Source organism: Acanthisitta chloris, unplaced genomic scaffold (genome assembly GCF_000695815.1).
Source record: "Acanthisitta chloris isolate BGI_N310 unplaced genomic scaffold, ASM69581v1 scaffold14117, whole genome shotgun sequence".
NCBI lineage: Eukaryota > Metazoa > Chordata > Aves > Passeriformes > Acanthisittidae > Acanthisitta > Acanthisitta chloris.
Genome location: NW_008683261.1, coordinates 1 through 22717, shown reverse-complemented (window position 1 = coordinate 22717; position 22717 = coordinate 1). Strand labels below are relative to the sequence as shown.

Below are 22717 nucleotides of genomic sequence, written 5' to 3'. Positions count from 1 at the left end.
AGCAGGACTGTGAGAATTATGAACTCTTGAAATCAATAGAAATGGGAAGTCCTCCACATCTCTCATAGCTACCCTCAATCAAGTGAAGGGCTATTGGGAAAAATAAGAGATTTAATTTTTTTGAAGGTAGGAATTACACGCAAAAACTAAATTTTGATTCTAATCTTCCTACACTTGTAAGCCTTTCTGGAACCAAGGGGCACAGCAGAGACAACCATGTATTTAGCAGCTTCTATCTTCACTGTGCATACTGAGGTTCTTGCAGCTTCATTTTTGGATGTAAAGGGCTAAAATCATCACCTATACTTTCAATGCTACAACACAATGAAAAACATAGGGATTTTAGCACTTTTCCTCATTTTATTTTGCTTATAGCAATTACTCATTTAAATCAGTGATCATGAAATTACCTAATGTAGATTATCTACTTCAAGATATTTAGACAAGTGGATTATCAAAAATATATCCATTAAAGCAATCATTAAAAATGCTCAAATTTTAATTTCAGAGTTCTGATTCTGAATTTCAAGGATGTATCTAGGAAAGATTCAATAGAAATATAGGAAAAAGGTGGAGAGAGCTCCTTCAGAGAAATATGCAAGTCCTTCTCAGTTCTAAATGTCATCCCCATTCATACATAGATTATATTCTCCCTGTAACTGAGAAGTAAAGAACTAGTCATGCAGAAAGGAGGGACCTGACTGATCACTTATCTTGCACAAACTACTTTTTCTTTTTCTATGTCCACTAATTTACAGATAATAGAACCACTAACTACTCTGAGCTTTTTCAGTGATCCACAGAAATGAGCCCAAAATGGACCATGGGCACCTCACAGAGGGTGTCACAGCACTGAGGACTTTGGCACTTCCGAGAATGAAGTATCTTGCATGAAGTGGATTTTTAGCATTTTCTGCTAAGGCAATATCTCCAAATCATGTTTTTATTTTTTAAACAGGGTTTATTTGGTAAGTTTGATTGTTTGCCAAGACATCACAGGCCCAACGTTCATGTAAGGATGAGTACATAGAATCATGCTCCAATCCAGATGACCTGAACAGAAAAGTCATGTTTCCCTGCCAAAGTTATGTGATATCTTAGAAGACATGGACAGTTTTTAACAGAGAAAAATATTGACTGTATTCTACCTTTTCACAGAGGGAAAGCACAGTCCCAGCTTGGATTATTGCAACTTGTTCTTCATTTCTCAAATTCTATAATACAAAAAGATGCATTTTAAATTGGGTTAAAAATCCATCCCTTAACACAAGCAATAAATTTTAACTGTACTTCAAAAAAATCAATCATTTATAACATTGAGGATTATAGACATGACCAATAAGAATCCCATAAATGAAGGTATTAAAAATTAAACCAAGGGTGCTTAGTTTCCACTCTACTTCAGTATACCCACCTCCCCAACACTTGTGTAACAGTTCATTTTTCAATGAAAATCAAGGGGTTTCTATCAGAGATTTTGATTATTTTTTTCCACTAGGCAGAAAAAGGCCTGTTCACTGGACTATGGCTGTGCAACAAGTGAATCTCCTCTTTGTGCATGTCAGAGTTAGACTTTCCATTAACAAAAACAATGCAAATAACAACTACCATAGAATCCTCCACAGAAATGTCAACATAACATGTAAATCTAAGACTCAAAACTAGTATTATGAAGACCTCAATCTGTTAAATCTAGCTATAAACTGGCCCCAGCTCCCTGGATGTTAGTGCCCCAACTGTGACCAAGATTTTATATGTATTTGGCAATACAGAGGAAGAAAGGGAGACAGTTTTCCTTGCCTTTACTCCCAGAAAGTCACTCCTGGCAGAGATAGCCTTCACACTAGCAGGTGCTCCTATTATACTCAAGAGGGAAAATTCACAACTTGGTCTGGCCTTCAGTTCTGTTTCATACCTTTTTAAATTTCCTTTTATATCTGGTCTGTTTTACAACTGTTTTATATCTATTCCCTCTGCCTACTACAGTGCCTTTTTTTCCATGTCATTCAGTCAAGACCAAACCCAAGCTTGAAAAAATGCATTTTTCACTAGCATCAGTTTAACTGAAGGATTTCAAGTTTGTAAAAGCTAAGCATTCATAACTTCCATACAAATATAGGCACATAAAAATCACCCTGTGCATTTTCTTGGATGTTATTATTTGCTGTAAGGAAAAAAAAGTGCTTTAGATTAATCATAGAACTGGAGGTATATTTAAAATTAAAAATTTTTTACCCCATTATCTCCAAGAATATCTAGCTTCTTCATAAGTTCAGATATATTCACATCCTGAAAAAGATGTTCAACACTTACTTTTTATAAAGGAGGTGAGAAACAGCTTTTATATGCTGCATTTTATGTACCCTTTATTCACTTCTGCATGCAAAAAAACTTCAAACGTAAATAAGTGAAGCATTGGGTTTGCATCATAATTACAAAAGTGCTACTGATATTTTCAAAGACAACACCAAATATCACTCAATTATAGCAAGCAACCTGGATGCCTATGCATGAGGGTAGAATGGTCCTGTTGTATTTGCACTTATCATCCTGATAAAGTGTGTAGAGAGATCAAAACTGATACAAGCCTTAAAAACTGTTGGATTTTTTCGTTTGTTTGGAGTGGAGCATCAACCACATCAAGCTACAGAAGTTAAAAAGGATAAAGAGGACTATCAAAATAATTGCTAAGAAGGTTTTCCTCATGGTCTGCTTTTTATTCTTTGCTAAACAAAAGTATGGAGATTCAAATCAGCCATAGAGTGGCAGAAGGGAATGTGTGCAGTGGGATGAACATGCTCCTCCAAACACTATCAGCTCAGAACTTTTGTGAGTAGAAAGCCTCATTTCCCTGCCCCTCAACTCTCAGATCCACAAAAAACAATCAACATCCCATCCTTACTAAGGGCCAGTCACTGAAATAAAAAAACCCAAACATTCCTCTGATCAAAAAAAACCCAAGAAAGAGAGGAGTAAGTTCACCGTGCCAGGGCCCATTCCTAGGCCCCAGAACTCTTATTTTCTACTTTACAAAGTTGTTGGAAAGGGTCATGGAACTGTTTAACCTGTGCCAATCACATTCTCCTGAACTCTCCCAAGTATGGGCCACAAGTTAATGTGGATCAGGGATCATTTCCACTGACAGCTTCTAAACAGCTGTGCTATTTGCAGGTAGGAAGGCTTGAGAGCATGGGAAAAGACCAGTTCATGTCAGCCCAAAATGCTTAATACACACACATAAAGCAAGACAGCCTTTTTAAATGTTGGCACCCTCAACTCCTACTCATATTCAGCACTGCTTAGAAGAGGAAAATGTTTCTCCAGGCCATGTCTTGGTTCACTAGTTTCATTGCTTCCAGTACATAACATGCTGCTTTGTGTCTATGTGTTGTGCAACTGCATTATGTCTGTAGTCAGAATGACCAATCTTGACCATTTTTTAAAGCTCAACTAACTATGCTTGCAAATTACACAGCTACACCAGAATCTATTTGCTCACAGTAATATACTCAACAGGCTCCAGTGAGGAAGGCTCAATAAGAAATGAAAGATTTCCTGAAGACTGGACACAGATGTGGAAGAGAATCTGCAAATTAGTCCAATAACGTGTTGTACTGATATCATCCTGAGGAGTGCCCTCCCTCTCTTCCATCTCTCTCCAAACACTTCAGTGGTGTTCCCAAATGCTACATTAACAATTTAACGGTGCCCATCACTGATTCTAGGATGGTGTGGATCATAATACACTTGTGATCAGATTGATGTTAAAAAACCCACTCTTGATTATGACCAGCATGGACAATAATGAACAGAAATTTCTTTAGCTGACCAGTTACACTAGTGAAAGAATGGAATTCACTATGACATGCAAGCTCTTATATCTATTGACTCAGAAATAGTCATTATAATTCATTGATTTCCATGATGAAGAATAAAGGAAGATTAGAAACCAAACCAGATTTTGCAGCATTCTGGAATCTACTTTGCTACTGATGCCTAATGATTTTGAAAACCATTGAAAACAGATAAAAGGTCAACAATTTCAGTATGTTCATATTAGGTGACTGCCCCTCCTTCCAGGTAAGCAAACTGAAAGGCAGATGGAAAAGAACACCACTGTCAAGGAGTGTCACATAAGACAAAGGATTCCAGGTAAGCAAACTGAAAGGCAGATTGAAAGAACACCACTGTCGAGGAGTGTCACATAAGGCAAAGGAAAAAAATGTCTGGATCCTAGGTAAGCAAACTGAAAGGCAGATGGAAAAGAACACCACTGTCAAGGAGTGTCACATAAGACAAAGGAAAAAAAATGGGAATTCTGGATCCTGCTACACTGTACTTGCGACAGCCAACATGCAATTAGAGTAACAGACAAGCTAAAAGCAGGTCTGACATCCCAGGGAGGTTCTATTTAAAAGGTAATATGCTAAGTGATGACTCTTGGTGTGGTTTGGGAGATGAGTATCTGACCAAAAACTGTAGGTAAGAATCAGGTTTTATTTTCTTCCTTTAGACTACTCAACTTTCTAAAAATATGCAGCCTACAAATCCAGTATATTTCCTCTACAGATAACACTGTACTCATTAAGGCACTGAATAGCAACAAGAAGACTGGTAAGTAATATGCTAAGTGATGACTCTTGGTGTGGTTTGGGAGATGAGTATCTGACCAAAAACTGTAGGTAAGAATCAGGTTTTATTTTCTTCCTTTAGACTACTCAACTTTCTAAAAATATGCAGCCTACAAATCCAGTATATTTCCTCTACAGATAACACTGTACTCATTAAGGCACTGAATAGCAACAAGAAGACTGGTAAACACAATTCCTCATTAAGGCACTGAATAGCAACAAGAGGACTGGAAAACACAATTCAAAATGTGAGCATAAAGCACTAGCAAGTGGCACTAAGATTATGCTTCATTTACTTTTAGAAAAGTTGCTCTGGCCTGTTGTGCCACATCACTGACAACACAAGTCTGAATTCAATCTGAAGTGAACCAGCATGCAAATCAAGCTGCACAGCTAGTCTGTTCATGGGGGAACAGAAGTGAAAAGAATAACACTTGCTTCCTGATAGCAGAAGTTAACCAAGGGAGATCCCAATGTTTATCTTGTGCTTGTTCTAAAATGAGGAGAGCTCCACCTATCTCAATGAATTTTGGATCAGGCTCCTCATGCTTCAAAGTCCTGACCTAGGCAAATAAATCAACAATCAACAAACAAAATGCTTCACTAAATTGGCTGTAAAGTGATAGCTTAGTGTCATCTTTCTCAACTTAGATGAAAACATTTAATAACAAGAACAATGCACTGCAGCAACCCTGATGATAATCACATCAACATCCACATTCTTCCCTAGACCAAATGTAAATTATTTTGACTGACCAGCCTTCGTTTTCACTGAGGAACTCCTGACAAACTACCAGAATATATTATGAAGCCCATTCCCCAGTTAAAAATATCTTTACTTATTACATTTCTTTTTTCACATTTTCTTCCCTGGCAAATGGCAAACCATTTGTTTAGATATTGAGTTGGTCATTCCAAAGAATTTCCTAGCCATCCAACTGTTGCTGATGCTCTGCATATACCTTTATTCCTTCTTGGTGACAGAACAGTTGAAGTGCACTTCCATTGTTTTCAGGGAAGGTGGTTATATGAAGATTAAATGCTGGCGACCTTCGCTCTCTCTCCTGAGGAAAGATTTTGTTTAAAAACAACATGTGTGATTATAAGTAAATATTTATTTCCCATCTTTACAAAACATACTTGTATGTTAAAAAGGCAGAGTCCTAATCCCGTTGTAAATATATGGTATTTCCTCTTACTTTTACCATATTTAAAGGATTTTGGATTTAGCTAAATGCAAAAATGGTGTTAGCTGCCAACTAATTCCATGCACAGTTTCTGCAAAGTTACCTGACACTCCTCAGCTGCAGGAATCCTTGCAAAACTGGCCCTAATTGACAGGAGCCCTGAAATTCTCTGCAAGTTTTTATGTTGATTATAACCTTGCTTAACTATCACTTTCTTTCCTGGAACAAAAAAACCCTACAATCTCAGAAGAAACTGCAGAAAAAAATCTTAAACTCCATCACGAAATAGTTATTAGCACTGAAGATTTTCTCACTAAAATTCAAGCTGTGTATCTAATCTGTGTTTATTCTCCAGTCAGCCTCCCTACCAGAGCATTTAAAATCCCCATTCCCATTCACTGCACAGCCCAGGATGTCAGAAAATGGTGAAAGGCAGCACTATATATTCTACAGTTAGGATGTTCTTTGTGCCAAAACTAAAAATTATAAATTCCCATTTATCTAAAACTATGCTATTTCTAAAACTTATCCAGTCCATCCACTTGACTTGCAGGCATTTCTTAAAAATACCAATTCTTCAGAAGAAGGAATACAGTAAAACAATGAACAAGCAAATTTACTTCAATTTTAATGTGCTTGTGAAAGTTACTGGATTGAAGACTCTGGACAACCAAACCACTAGGTCTTACTCTAAATTCTCTCTGGCCCTGGGAGCATGAGCAAAGAGCCCCAAATTTCATCTCCATATTCTAAGAGGAGGCTTTGGCAACAAGACCTTCATTTTCTGAGGGAGAGAGAACTACAGCTAATATTTTAGTTCCTATGACCATCCATGTGTTGCTCCATTTGCTGAACCACAAAACAAGGCACTTTTATTGCTATGGCAGGTGGGCTGCATCCATTCACTGAAGCAAGCTACAAAGCATGGAAAATCTTGCTCATTAACTAGGTTAAACCTAATTTGAAACAACAGTGTAGAAGGAAAATTCTCCATAGTCTATAAATTCTCCCCCTCACAGCCTTATTTTAAATAATACTTACATTCACAGTCTAATTCTGAAATGGGCTTAAATGACTTAGCTGTTGTAGCCCAAGACCATAAACTAACTTCTTGTCCAAATTCAGTTATCATTTTATATATTGTTAAATCTTATTCAGTTGCTATTACATTAAACTCACTTAAATTTGCTTGCATTAAATGCTAAACAAATGACTATGTTTTCTACTTTAGCCTAACCTTCAAAGATAATTTAAGTGCTCTAAATTATTACCCAAAGCACTATTGGCTTTCCTAAAGCCTTTCATTGTCAGTCACATTTGTGTCTCCATGCTTGCCTACTGCAGAAAAAAAATCTTTTCTTGCAATCATACAAAAATAATTCCATTGTTATTCTGTGAAACAAGTTTTTAAAGCTTTGGCACATGACAAAACTCAACATGTCACACTGAGTTGCTTTTGACGTGATTCTTCCATGTGAAAAATACATTAATGAAGGATGTACTGGAGAACATTTGTTCTTTTCCCTAAGTAATTTTTTCAGATTGTTTTACTTTTAACAATGCTTATACTTTAGGAAGCAGTTCCTAGTGTAACTGCCAATTCACATGCTAAATTGTTCTGTATTTGACTTTACAGTTCTTCAATAAAATATAAAGATATGGATTAGAAAGCATATTTATTTTTCTGAACATCTGCTGAAATTCTAATAACCTCAACTCATAATTTTTGAATACAATGGGCTATGACAGCAAAACATATGGTGGATAAAGGATGAAATAAAAGATTAAGAAATGCCAAAGAGGAAAAGGAGGTCCATGTAACAGGAAGACATGACATTCTCATCTTTATCAATGAAGTTACACATGCCAAGATTTTTGGTGAAACATGCTGGGTGATAAACACTATGGAGGAGTGACAATGACAGGTTTCTTGGAGAGTTTATTCTAGGCAGTGTTAAGAATGCTGATGATCTTTGAAACTCAAAGTGTCTCCAGGCAATACAACCATGTGACACCTGTGCATCACGCACAACTAGTTCAGTGCTACTAAATTTGACATGAGCCCAATTTATTAGGTGAGGAGAACCATTGCTTTCTACTGTAACCACAGGCTACATGTTCAACTTGCTATTAACAAATAGTTTTGTTATTTTAATTTATGCAAAGTATAGAACTTGTTTGCTCTAGGCTACATATTACTGTCACATACAGAAGTTGTACTTGTGCTTCACCACTCTGACATTGTCAGAAGGTTTTGGGTTTTTTTCTTTTTTTTTTTTTTGATTGAGGCCAATTATTTCCAGCCCATGCCCGTTTTATACCATCAGAAAAGGGACTTCAGGTAAGAGGAATTCTTTAAAAGCTGCTACAAAAATGTGTTATTTAGGATAAATTTACTTCATATCAATGTTGCCAATCTTAAACCAATGCAATTTAAAGCAATTATACATTGATGTGATGGATGTGTCAGATCTTTAGTGAGACCACTGCATGCAAGATGTGAGAAGGTGTGTTAATTTGATCAATGCCAATCAAGGCTGTAGTATACATACCAAGTGATTTTGCATGCAGGAAAGGAGCAGTTATGGAAATGAAACAAATAAAAAAGGCAAAATATTGCAAAACAAAATATTTTATTAGATGGAAACCAAACTATATGCAATTTATATTAGCTATATTACATCTTTATAAACATTAGTGAGCATTCTCTCCAAAACATATTAAGGCAGTGGCATCAATTTCATTATCCCAAGATACAACATTTAAAAAATAGGTACCTAAGTCACTTCCCTTAAACATGCACCAGACATCAGTAATCTTTACAGGAATTTCAGCTTGGGTTCAAACATAATTTCTGCTCCATTTGAGAGTTTGCAACAGAGAGAATCTCTTACTTCAAGCTCTAGCACTCTGAATTCTAATAGCTCATTCTGGTCTTTTGCATCTTGCATCTCATTCTTCAGCTGATGCTCTTCTTGCTCCATCCTGTAAATCTATGAGATAGACACAACACCGTAACACCCTGTAAGCTCTAGAAAAGATACTACATAGAGTTACAATCCAGGGCTTTAGCCAAAATTTTTATTTCAGTTTCTCATTAGACATTGGGCCATATCTTGGACATAAAGAAGGGACATCATATCAGAAAGTATTTTTGAGAACTGTCAGAAGCAAATGGTCAATGGTCTCTTAGAATAGTAATCTGGAAGCAGTATGAAAAGTTATATGAGTATTATATCTAAATATGTTAAGTGATACAAGTTGTCTTTTAAAATCAAATGAATGAAACTGGCTTACATAAACATTTGAGTAGACTGTTCTCATTGTCTTTGCATAACCAGATTCTACTCTTTACAGTACATGAAAGACAATAATGGAAGGGGTTTCATGTCTACTTTTAAATTTCCCAGAATTGTGCCTTGGAGCACTAACAATGACAAAATAGAAATTCAAAACTGACTATTAATTTTGCCAACTAATAACTTCGGTCACCTGTCTAGTTTAACTGGGTGATCTTTGTAGGAAACTAAAGTGTAACATCTGGAATATTGTACTATAACATTTATGATACCCATCTAAGTGTCCAAATAAATAATCTGGTTGTAGCTACTTTTAGTCATGATTTTTTCTTATCTTATTCCTATTACATCAATATTAAGCTACTAATTAACAAAATTAATTAAAGCTTGGAAATTCCTGAGTACTAGCAAACTTTCCCACCAGGGTCAATGAAGAGTAATACAGACGCTCAGCTCTGAGTATCTCAGACAGTAAATACAGTAAGTCTTAAACCATTCAGTATTGCTTAATTTGTGAAAAACTATAAAAAGTGGAAGACAATTTTGTTAGTGATCAGGACAATAATAGTCTTTCTGCAACTGTATGCTTTGTTGGACACCAGAAACATCAGCCAGCTTGAGATCTACTGCTGGCTACACATGAAATTCCACAATAAAGAGCAGCTTCCATTCCTGAAGAGTATAAAACCATATTTGTGCTTCAATTAAAGAGTGAGACTTTTATCTGAATTTCTGTTTCTGGCAAGAATCAAAGTAAGCAATTTCATGTTGATGTTTCAGTACTTAGTAGATTCAATTTCATTTACAATAAAGAGCAGTAGTGGTGAAAATATTCCCACGTACCTTCTCTAGCAACTCCTGATTTGTTCTAATTAACAGCTGTTTTTCTTCTACCCATTTTGAATCCTATGGGGAAGAAGAGGATTAAAAAGATATATTTTGTAAAACAAGACAAATGAATGGCCACAATAATTAGAAGATTTCAGACATCATTGTACATTCAAGTATCAAAATGGTCACACATTGAAGAACAAAACTATCCTAAATTTGTCAAGGGTATATAACAGTGAAAAGTACAGTGAAAATACAAGTTCCTTTCATTTCCTGTAGCAGAATCTCTTGTTTCATAATATGTTCCAACTAAACATATACTTTCAAACCTTTACATGTAGCAATTGTGGGTAACCACAGATACATGATATTTTATGTCATTTTAGAAACATTTATATACTCAGCTGAAGTCAAAATTAATTCTTTCCATTGCAAAGGTTTGGGAACTTTCTTGCAAAATCATCCCATTTTGAGTGGTGTAATGCAAATCACAAGGGAGAGAGGGAAGAAAAATATTTATTTACCCCAAATAACTGAAAACAAGCTTCAGCAATTACCCCCTGATAAAAATGTGAGAATCCAACTAATACACAGTGTTTGTGACAAGGAATTCAAGGCTATGGGAGAAGGGAAGTGGTATAAGACATTCTATACTCCATTTGAAAACTATAGTTTTAATTGTTCACTTGCCCCAAAGCTGAACATTCCTTTCAGGCTTTTTTTTTTCCATGGATTCAAAAGGCCTCATTGAATACCCCAAGCTACAAAAACTCACTGCCAGCCATAGCTGGGCATTCAGATTTCAGGGATCATAACAGCTAAATTCACTCTGCTCTTCCTGTAGAGAAAACTATTTACATAACCTATCTCATGCTGCTCTAAATAGAGCCATTAAATAGCTTTGAAATGTCAACCAAAAAATCGAAAACATTATGATATATATCTACTCCAATTAGCATGCAAAAAAAAAAGTTTTAAGTTAGCTTTTCTATCTCCTGTCCTCTACATAGTGTTCTTTCTCCTTTTCCCACTTACTTGCAAAAATGCACAAGTGCATCTTAGCTTTCATGTGATAAACAAGCTCTTCAGGGTTGTGATGCTATAAGAATAATATACTAAAGTAAGTACTGAAAAGGCATTACATTTGTCAAGAATTTTTGAAACAAATGAAAGAAACATTGATAAAAAAAAAGTCAATGTCTAGTTTAACATTTGACTAGCATTTCACTAAGGTCAAGGAATGAACAGACTGGCACACACAGACTTAGGGTAGGTATCCCAATAGATGGACATGGTAAAAAGCAGGTTCACAGTTACTTCAGACCTGCAGGTTCAACTGCTTTGGTTCACATGAGTAGAAAAAACAGATTAATTTGCCCTAATGAAAATTAACTTTTGTGTCTTTCTTGATGAAGTCCAGCTCAACTTTCTGAGAAAACCTGAACTCCAGAGGAACTATCTTTACACACCAGACCACAGAGAGCTGAGCATTCATCCATCTGGCAAATTATGTACTCCAATTATTTTATATTTTTTATTTACCATTACTGATGTTTTATGAGAATTTCTTCACTTTATATAAAGTTTCTTATGCATGCACCTCCATGTACCTTGCAGAAATGGATTATTAGTTTTATTTTACTTCTGGGGGAACACTGACAGATGCAGCAAAAGAGATTAACAAGAGCCATTGACAGTTGCTCTGAAATTACACACAGATTGTTATAAACCAAGCTTCACATCATTTTATTAACAATCAGATTCTAATCTCTTGCTCTGAATTTGGCTTCAGGAAAATTTTTCATGTCTTTGATGCTTCTTTTTCCTAAGGCTGTGAAGTAAGACTAAAATTTCCTGGGATAATACACTTGGATCTTTTGATTCATTGTTTCCTTTGCAAAAGCACTTTAGGGCCTGGCTCCCCAAATGAACAGTTCACAACTATTATGATATCATCATCACTACCATGACCATCTAAATGACAAATAATAAAATAAATTAAAAAAAAATAAATCACATAGTGCACAATGAATTCAGTTTATCATCACAACCATTTATTTCGTTGAACGTAAATACTAACAGGTCAGGAGAACTAAGCAGGTGCTAGAGCTCCCAGGAAACACTGTGACCCCTCTGTGGAAATTCAGAGGAAAACTGAAGCTCAACATACAAACCAGCCCACTGTCCACCTTCTCAGGATTACTAAGAGGTACAAGGTTGAAAACGTGGTTCTGAATCTCAAATAACTAATTAAATTCTAATTTCCAGGTAAACCTTTATGACATACTGCTCTAGGAGCAAAATCACAGAAATCACTCCTTACATGGATATCTGAGTTCATCTATCTCATTGAAACACACAGTACTTACAGTATACACTGAAACAGTCAACTATTTTGGTAATGTTTTCAACTACACAGCAATTTGCCCATACCACCTTTCTCATCAACACACCAAAATATCAACAGCAGATCCTCCAGAGGTCTTCAGTTTCATTTATTCTTCCCAAAGCTCAGTAAGCCATCGTTTTTAGGTTGATAACATATTCTCTGTTTTTAGTAATATTGTATTTACATGGAATTCACTAAGCAAAATGCAATTTGTGTGGGATATAGCATAATTTTTTTTCCTTAATTTGAATGCAGTCCCCAAACTTTTGCATTTAGACAGTTTCACAGAAAACTGTTCTTACAAAGAATAAACCATAAAAATAGTGATATCATTCACTTGGCATCATTTGTAGGTTGGTTTTGTTCAATGCTACAGCATCGTCAGTCATTGACATGTATATCTATAAATAGTTTTATCTTATCGCCATAAGCTACCTGCAATCTTAAAACTCTAAGTTCAAACAAAAAAAAGCTTAAAATAACATCCTCATTTCCTCAGCGTGTTCAGCCAGTTGTGCAGCTGAGTAACTTGCTCATAACTCTTCATCAGAATTCCTGAAGGCCTTAGACTATTAAATATGTATCAGTAGCCACATCTTTGTCAAGTATTTGCATCTATTATATATAGTGAGGCATGAAGTCTGATTTTGTGGGATGCTTTGGGAATTTGAAAGCAGTTGAGTCCTCCAAGAATTTAAACCCAGGAGAGTAACACCACAAGTGGCTTCCAGTAACCTGATACACTCAGTGGTTCATTTCTCTAGTTAGAGCATGTCTAGAAGTGATTTTTTTCTTTAAGAAACAAATTTCTATGCTACACACCAACAATATTCTTCAGTACAAATATAGAATATTTATTTTATTGGAATTTATAACAAGTATAAACAAACTGGAAAACAAAAGTCCTTCACCAAATGACAATGGGAACGGAATTTATAATGTATCTACACATGGTTATTTCACTATTATGCTTTAGTGTATTATGGGTTAGAAAGCAAATCTGTAATGACATTTTCTTAGACTATAAAATCCTTCCCTCTATTTAAGCATCCTATTGCTGCAGTGGCAATTAAGCTGCATCATTCACAGGAACACACCAGCAAGCAATGAAGATGGCAAGGGCACCACTGCATGCAATGGAGAAAATGATGTGGTAGAGGACATTAAGAAAACCTTTTACCTGTCCTTTTTCGATCAGAGCTTTCTCTAGGTCCTCAATTTTTGCCTGACACCTGAGAAGATCAGTTTGCAGTTGTTCACGAGTCTGGGGGGAAAAAAATTAATCAAAATCTGTGTTTATATGCGTGCACATCCAGGTAGACAGGCAGATTGAACCACACACAGAATCAAAGTAAAAATAATTTCTACTGCTTTATGGGATGTCCAGTCAGACTTTAATGCTTTTCATTAAAAGAATTTCTTTTGTGTTTAGGTTACAAAATATTAAAGCTGTCAGTTTAACAGAATTTTTCATTCCTAGCCTAAAGAGATGTTATCACATTTTCAGTGACAAAGCTCTTCCCAAGGGTAAAAAAAATAATCTAGGAACCAAAAGAGCTCTAAGAAGCTATGCATAGGCTTTAGTAATTCAGAAATAAAAGGGACAAGAGAGAAAGAGAATTGCATTAAGCACTGAAAAGGCCTTTAGGTAAATAAAATATACACTGACCCAAAATAATTTATATATCCCTGATCAGTTTTCTTCATTCTACATAATTATTATAGATTATATAACACATTAACTATTACACTACAGTAGGTATTACCCCCTGAGTCCAGTAATGCCCTAAAAGGGATTGGGTCATACAAGGTATTATGCAAAAAAAGATATAAACCACAGCATGTTTCTTGAGACTTTCAGTCACTGAGGCTTCTTAAGCTACTGCAAGTACTTTGCCTTCGGGTACCTCACTTCAGGTACTCTTCCCCCCAAACAGATAAAATCCTACAGGCATTTCCTTCTACATCTTTGACTCCTTGTTGTTTACCTTGAGCCTCACCTAAAAGTAATAGGAAATGTTCATCTCAGCAGAATATTGGGCCCTACAAAATAAACCATGTGAAAACCTACTTTCTGACTCACTCGGAATTTGGATTTGCAGGGATGGGACAAAAGAGACCAAAATGCCATTAAAAAGAAATAGCACCAATTTCAGTCTGCAAAATGGACAGTTTGCAAATGCCTGCTAAATAAAATGTTAAAAAGCCCACGAAGGCAAAGAAAATATATAATGGTCTCTCATAAGTGGCAAATAGATGACTGCCCCTGAAATTTTACTTTAATAATAGCTGGAATTTTGCCCCCTGTCCCAGTTCTGTCTTGAGGAGTGATCTCCAAGTCCTTATTGCTTTCCTTGGCTAAATGTCCTACTTAAAAAAGTCAAATGTGACTAGATTTTTGTAAGATGCTGCGAAGTCTAACACCTAAAGCCATAAAGCAATAATTCTACTATTATAAGAACTATATTTCACAAGAAAAAAAATTACAAAGAAAGAAATTTAGGTTGGTTGTGAGCCCCTTCAAAGAACCATGAAAAAAACCCAACCTAAACATAAATTTGACACACTTTAAAGTAAACCCTGAACCTTCTAAATACAGGTTCTGGGGGTAATAGACTAACATCTTTAGCTGGAGGTAACTCCAGATAATGTCAAGCAGTCTACATTCTGTTGTAACTTTTATCTGGAAAGCTTTCCTTATCACTAACGCATAGAAATTCTGCTCCCACATGCATATTGTTTCTACACCTGAAAATAGGACATTTTAAAGTCCACTCAGTAAGTGAACTTTAAAATGTTTGCCAAAGATGTGGATGATCTAGCACACGTCTGGCTAATAACCATTCGCAACATAGACTTTTGTGAATATTTTATTAATTGTTGTAAGCTTTGAAACCATTAAACTTGTGGCAGCTTCTAACTATAATATGAGTCCTATCCCACCAGTAATTTTTAAACCACATGGTCACAGCACCAAGCCTGAGAGAGTTCAAGAAGCATTTGGGCAACGCTTTCGGGTACATGGTGTGATTCTTGGGAATGTCCTGTGCAGAGCCAGTTGGGCTCAATGATCCTTGTGGGTCCCTTCCAACTCTGAATATTCTGTGATTCTGAAGTTATTTCACATCTCCCCAGTTAGTTTGGAAAAAAGAGACTGGAAGATGCTAGAATGACTCTAACCGACCTCATCTCTGAGCCATTAAATGGTAAAACACAGCAGAGGGAGAAGGGCAAATTCTCTCTCTCACCTGAAATACCCATAGTACAGAGACCACTGTGAGGATAAGAACATGTATATCAGAGAGAGTAAACTCTCACACATGGTGATCTAATAGGAACAACAGTTAACTAAGTGCTTTTTAGTGAAAGAATAAGCCCATTCTGTGATTTTTAAAAACAAATCATGATTTCATATATTTGGCAGAACACTGCAATTAAAACTATCTTTTTCAGATTTGGGTCAGATATTTAATATATTCCTATGATGAAAGTACCTAAGTACTTATAACAACCTATCCTGGGATTCATTTAAAATCCATCATGTCCCTATCCAAATTGCAGGCTCAACTGGGATATAACTCTCAATAACACTGTCTTACTACCAAAATCTTTAATATGCATGCTAGGATAAATATAATCATATATTTGTTCGGATTGCACCAGATGAATCTAAATTGTCACCTTATGGATGATATCCTCTAATACTCAAAAACATTGTGCTTTGCATTTCACTGACCTACAAAGATACATCCCACAATCACAAGTCGTTTCAGTTTTTTCAATTATTTCAGAGTTAAAAGAAATTTCAGTCAAAAAATTACCCTTGCTTCTCTCTCTGCATCCAGGGTTCCACCAACTTGTTCTTGAAGCAATGCATATGCTCTTTGCAAAGCTTGATATTCTCTTGTTAGCTGGCAGAACCTTAGTTCAGCTTCTTCTTTAGGCGTGCTCTTAACCAAGAGAGGAAAAAAGTCATTTTGTATAAATATGTATGATAATGAGTTTGTCTATTAGACAGACTCAAACACAACAAACAAAATTCATACTGAGTCTTGAGGTTTAATAAAGGTTTAAAATACTAAAACAAGTGGAAAGGGAAGGAAGGATGATGAGTGACTGTCTACCTTACAATTTCAGGACAGGGTAAGTTACTATATAAGGCAGCAATGTATAGAAATGGGAAAAAGATCTGTCTGGGGAAAGATGATTCCCAGGGAGTGGTGGAGTCACCATCCCTGGAAGTGTTTAAGAGGCATCTGGATCTGGTGTTGGAGGACATAGTTTAGGATTTATGGGCCACAAGTGAAGTGGCAGGTTAATAGCTGGACTTGATGATCTTAGAAGTCTCTTCCAACCTTGATCATTCTATGACTCTATGAGACCAATCAATTTATGCACCACTGTCTGCAGCAACTCCAGAGCCACAAGGATTTCAGAAGGGGTTTCTTCTATTTGTCATGCAGTACATCCCACCCTCCTTACCCTTTCTCTCTACAATGCCAAGGTAAAGCAATTTACCAGCACAAGCACACTAACACAGAAGTTACATTTCAAAAGCCATAAGACACTTTTTAAAATTTTTTTTTTTAACATGAAGTATTTTTTAAGTCTTTATTTTCTTTGAATTTTGACCAACTGACTTTAAAACATAAGATCTTTCCTATACTGCTGAGGACAAGAAATGTCCTTCCCTTTAATTAATTTTTGCTCCGGGAAATTGAGCTCCAAGGAAAAAAGATCACAATATCATTAGATATCAAAACCTAGGAAAAAAAGGAAGCTTCCTTTGACTGAGAGTATTAGGCACAAGTTAGTGAAGAGGAAAGAAAGATGAAAAAGAGAATCTAATTCATGCTTTGTCCTCAGCCCTGCAATCTCCTAAAGTAGGCCAGCTGCGCTGTATATACAGAGCTGAGACAAAACATGTCACTGGGTATTTACTACCTATGATCATTTAAGCCTTTATGAATTTCAAAAGCCTCTCTGAGTATTTTGAGTAAAGGAAGAAAATCCTGGTTGTATCAAAACAGTCAAATAAATTATAAGGTTGAAAGGCAAACTATTGTCTGGTAACCACTGACTTTTGCCAAAACAATGTGCCTATTCATTTTCTTTTGACTAATAAGAAAGAGTTTAAGAAAAAATAAATGATTTCTCAGCCTAATATCTTTCAAATCTGTCAGGCAGAATATTATCTCATTAATTCCATTGTGAAGTGTATATGTTACTGAACTTGAGAAAAATCCAAAGGAATTATCTGCCAAATCTTTCACAGTTCCTGTGGCACAATAGCTGAAAAAAAAAAGTTTGCATTTATACTTCAATGTTGATTTTTTATAGAACTTAACAAATCAATTACTACTTACATCTTCCAGATCTTCTTCTGGGGTTGCTGGTGTCCTGTCCGTTTTATCTGTGTTGTATGAAGTTACAGATGATGTTTCTGAATCAAGAGATTCCTCATCAAATCCAAAAAATGTCTCTACAACATGCCTCTGAAAAACCAGGATATTTTTAGTTACCAGCAAAAGAGTTGGAAATCCCCAATGACCGAGTAAGCATTAGCCAAGGTCTTCTATGACCATTTTAGTATTCAAGTGGAAAAAAGGTTCCATTGTAAACTCTTGTTCTCTCACTAAACGAGTTAACTTTTCAACATAATTTGTGGCAGAACCTCCAAGAACTGAACTGCACATAGCTCTGGGTAACTGCAAATACAATAATGCTTTAGCAAAAGTCTAAAAGCTAATTACCAGAATCACACAGATCTTACAAGACTCACAGCAGAAGAATAAAATAGCTATTCAGAAGAAAGCAAACCAGTATGATGTAACATATAAGATGAGTAACCAAAAGGAAAAAAATTATTCTGAAGACTAATATGGAACAAATTTAATTTTTCATATAAACTGTACAGAAAAAAAGAAGAAAAAAGATCAATTTATAATACCTATTTTGCAAAACCCTACTCAAAAGTATAAATTACTGCTTGCCATTTATTTTTTTTAATACCATTATTCTCAATTTCTTCAACAAGTTTGCTCTAATATTATGCCTAACCAGAAGGACATGCCTAGGGGAAACTAGCATTTCCATGCAGATGTTAAAAATTTTACACAATGGTATTAAGTAAATGCATCCTTACAAAAAGTTCAAGAAAATGAGTAGTCAATGGAACTGAATTATACAATATTGATTGAGAAAAATGAGATATTTTATATAGCACATCACAATTGCAATAATTCTTTCACCATTTAAAGGGATCCCCTTTCCATCAGCCTCCTAACAAATGCTCAGAAAGCAGCAAATTTCCATGGAAATTCCACTGTTTAAAAAAAAAATCACTTATACATTTAGCTAGAAAAAAAGTTTTTCAAGTAATTTTCCTTCCAGAATAACGAACATTAACTGTTATTAATCCATAGAAAACAGAGTATTTACACCACACAACATTCTAAAAATCCAACGTAATTTCAGAGAAGCAAGAAATACTTTGAAAAGGTTGTTGCTGGAAAGATGGAGTCAGGTTATGAAGCATCCTAGACAAGGAGGCTATTGGAGAGATGTGACTGTAAGAAGATGAAGAAAGATCTGTCTACCCATCTCTGTATTTTTTGCCACTGCTTGATGCTGAATCACAGACCTTAATGTCACAGCCTGTTGTTTGTTTAAGAAATATAAACCACAGGTTGTTTGTGAGAAGATAATAGCTTTTTCATTAAAAAAGCCCAAAGGATGAAAAAGTTATCAATTGTTATTAATTCCAAATATCATGAATCCTACATTTCAGCAAAGACAAACTGGCTAAGCTATCAAATTAATTCAAGATACTGTAACATTTTATCTATAATGCCCTAACTCACGATGAATCCAAAGTATTTACCTTTCCCTGCAGCCTTCTAGACTTATCTAACTTTAGAGACTTTTTCAGCATATCTACATAAGTACAGTCTTCACTTTCTCACAAAGCCTCATAATGCTTACTCTGTTCTTTTGGCTCAGCACAGCTCTCATCAACGGTCAAAATATTCTCTCTTGATTTAAGTGGCACCATAAAATCAAGGTTGTAGCTGTGCCTTCGTGCCTGCATGCATGACACCTCGTGTTCCACTTGCAGTCTGCAGTCCAGGTCGCCACGGGCCACCAGGTCACAGCCTCATCACTTGTGAACTGAACTCCATAATAGTTTCACAGTACAGCTAATCCCACTCAAAGAGCCAAAGACAGCTCCAAGGCCACGTCCTGAATCACTTAATTGCTTCACTTAAGATGAGCCCTTCCAACAGCTTAAAAAAAATCATTAAGACTGCATAGTTAAATCAACCGATTCCACTAAAATCTGTTTGGAAAGTTGCTATGCACACAAAAAACCTCACAAAACCCCCAAAAGCTACACCTTTTCCAAACAGACTATGCTTATCCATACGCATACAGATATATATGATGCAGCACAAAAGGCAAAGAGCTTCTCAACAACCTTTAGAAACAACTTTTTGCAGGCTACTAGACCACTACTTCGTGTATTCACGTGAAAAGGATCACAGTTACAGTGCTGCAAAGGCACATTACACTTCTCTCAGCTGTTTAGGAAGCACTGTGGTCCTTTCACAGGCAGAGCAATGTCTAAGGTGCTTAAGACAAACAATTCCCTGAGATAATTCAATCCTTTCCTCCAGCATTCCCAGTTTGTTCACCATTCTGTCCTACTTAACAAAACAATGCATACAGGGAATAGATTTAAGCTCTGTTCTAAAAACAAAAACTTTTCCAGAAAGCTGCTGTGTTCTCTCACACTTGAACTACAAACATTTCAGACTTCTCTTTCATAAGGACAAAGGTTTAGCACAAAAACTGAGGTGTAATTAGTCCCTGGGAGATGGCCCATCCAACATTTCTTCCACACTGAATACTGGTTGGAGCCTTCAACCATCTAACAGTAATACTACAAATAAATATTGGAAGTTGAAGATAAGGCTAAAGAAATGCTGCTGCCTTCAAGTTGTAAGAAATACAGATTCACAATTTGAGTTGCCAGCTCAACTCACTAGCAAGGACTCCTTTCTGACTCTGATCTGATGTACAGATAGTTTTATACAGATGAAGGTAGATTTGTGGAGGTAAAGATGATGGTGGCAAGTAAACAAAACCCAAGAGACTTCCATGAAAACCACATCCTCACTTTGCAGTGCAGATATGTTTTACTTGAAGATGCTGAGAGCAAACCCAGAACAAAGCTGCGTATACAGACGTTTCTGCCAATACTTTTGTATCCTGCTCTTCTGCCTATAGCTGCTTGGCTGTGGATGGGCTCAGAACAACCACCATGAGCTTTGGAGGAACCTAGCCAAGGACAAACAACTCAGATGACTGAAAAACAGCTGACACTGCTCATGCCTCCTGCTTTAAGGGTGTTTGGCCTCAAAAATGCCAAACGCACTTGAGTAAAGCTCAACCACAACCCACAATGAATTATTGTCTTAAGGACAGACAAAGTAAGTAAGTGTCAAGTCTTGACTTTGAAAAAGGTGGTAGAAAGGACTTATAAAAGATGGAGAACAAAACTCCAATTGATTGCCATATACATGGCACAGAGAACAGCCAGCAGCAGCTTAGGCAAGACTGACAATAAGACTCACCATACCTATGGGTTTGGGTGTTTTTTTCCCCATACTCCTGCTATATAGGCACTTTTAGACAACTCAGGTTAAGTATATGTCTTCCTGTAATCCTGCACACACACCCCCACAAGTGCCATTTCAAGGAGTGAAAATCAAATAGCAAAACAACAGTGGCTTTGAGAAGATACTGGAATCAATGCCATTATTCTGACAAAAGATACTAGTTGTGTTTAAACATTTCACTAGTAGCAAAAGTAGGGGAAAATAATTTGTATATATCAATAAATAATTCACTTGATTATTAGATTTGAGAAAAAATTAGTATTTCCCATCACGCCAAAAAACCCCAACATTTAAAGGAGAGTTAAAAGTCAAAAAGTGTTAAATGCTACACAGACTGCCTGTAATATTTAGAGCTACGAGTGAACCACTTATTTTTAATGACTCCTTCCTTTTTACAGAAGCTGTGCATTTATCACTTTGTGGAGCAGACACTTTCCATAGCAATAGAGACAAGGAATTTAGTCATTGTGTATTATTTGCACATGTATGAATTGCTGCATGACAGAATTACAAAATAGTAGGTTTTACTGTTAATAATCTAGTACCTGAAACAACTAGCTACAAAAAATGATTCACAGCAAAACCAAAACAAATTAACTGGCAAGGGAACAGCTATAGAGAAAAGGAAAAGATGAAAAAAAAAAGACATCTGAGTCATACAGTTGTTGATAAACACTGTAATAAATAATAAGGCATAAATAAAATAACAAACCTCAAGGGAAGATCTACACGTGGCTCAAAAGCTGAATCACAATGGTTTTTGAAAAAAGATATAGAAATGCTCACTGTATTTTTGTAACTGTACACTATGTCCATTCAAGTTTCATTCAAGCTTTTCTTAAAAAGGGGAACATTCTCAATTAACAATTTAGAGATGCTTTTTATTCATTTGTATATTTGTTATGTCTAAATCAGCTTTTTAACTGAGAAAACAGGTATGTAAATTGCTGAAAACTCTGATTTGAATTCTAATTTCCATTGACTACTGCCATGCATTTAACAGCAAGCATTTTTCATGTGGATTTATATCAAATGTTTTCACATCATTTTAAAGTAAAATTCTAAATTATGCACTAGGTTTTTATAACTCAGGTACTAATGCTTCTACTGAAGTATGGCACTCAGTTTACAATGCTATAAATCAATAGTGAAACACAGACTACATTATATGCAAATTTCAATATAATCTGATTTATCTTCTGCTGAAGTAGTTGCATTTGACATTCAAATATCTCATTTTCAAGTACTTAATCGAACATGATGAATATGATCCAAGATGCATTTCCCTGTAATGCAATCAGATGTGGCAATCAGTAACTTCTTACCTTCATGCTTATATGTCATTTCTTGGCAGCCAGAAAAATACAGGCACACCAAAGAACAGAGGCAGAGAAAAAAAGAAAAATATAAAACCAGGAATATGAACTCCATCACAGCAGTGTGCAGGCTTTCCACTGCCATGAAAACAGTGTCTTTATTAAAGTTTAAATAAAGACACAAATCCATAGAGTCCTGCAGTTTCCAAACAAGCCAGGCAATTAGGTCCTCTTTTCAAATGCATGACTCCAGCAGTCATGGAATCACTATAACTCTATTCTAGGTGTGTCAAAAATACACAAAACTTCCAAAATACTATTGCTGAAGTGACTCTTATTTCCCCACAAAAATTGGGTGGGGGTAAGGGGAAAGCATCTTGGGG

General features: G+C 35.9%; 1 protein-coding gene across 1 annotated transcript in view; it reads right to left on the bottom strand.

Annotated features, from left to right (window-relative positions):
• Positions 1–17832, bottom strand: part of LOC103806194 (janus kinase and microtubule-interacting protein 2-like) — a gene marked incomplete at both ends in the record, with an annotated part of 23787 nt that extends 5955 nt beyond the window's left edge. Inside the window, 8 exons of the mRNA XM_009078875.1 lie at positions 1149–1214; positions 2236–2289; positions 5594–5695; positions 8713–8811; positions 9961–10023; positions 13518–13601; positions 16159–16287; positions 17704–17832. Coding sequence (XP_009077123.1) covers positions 1149–1214; positions 2236–2289; positions 5594–5695; positions 8713–8811; positions 9961–10023; positions 13518–13601; positions 16159–16287; positions 17704–17832 — 726 coding nt within the window. The remainder of the gene's footprint in view (positions 1–1148; positions 1215–2235; positions 2290–5593; positions 5696–8712; positions 8812–9960; positions 10024–13517; positions 13602–16158; positions 16288–17703) is intronic.
• Positions 17833–22717: the final 4885 nt, after the last annotated feature.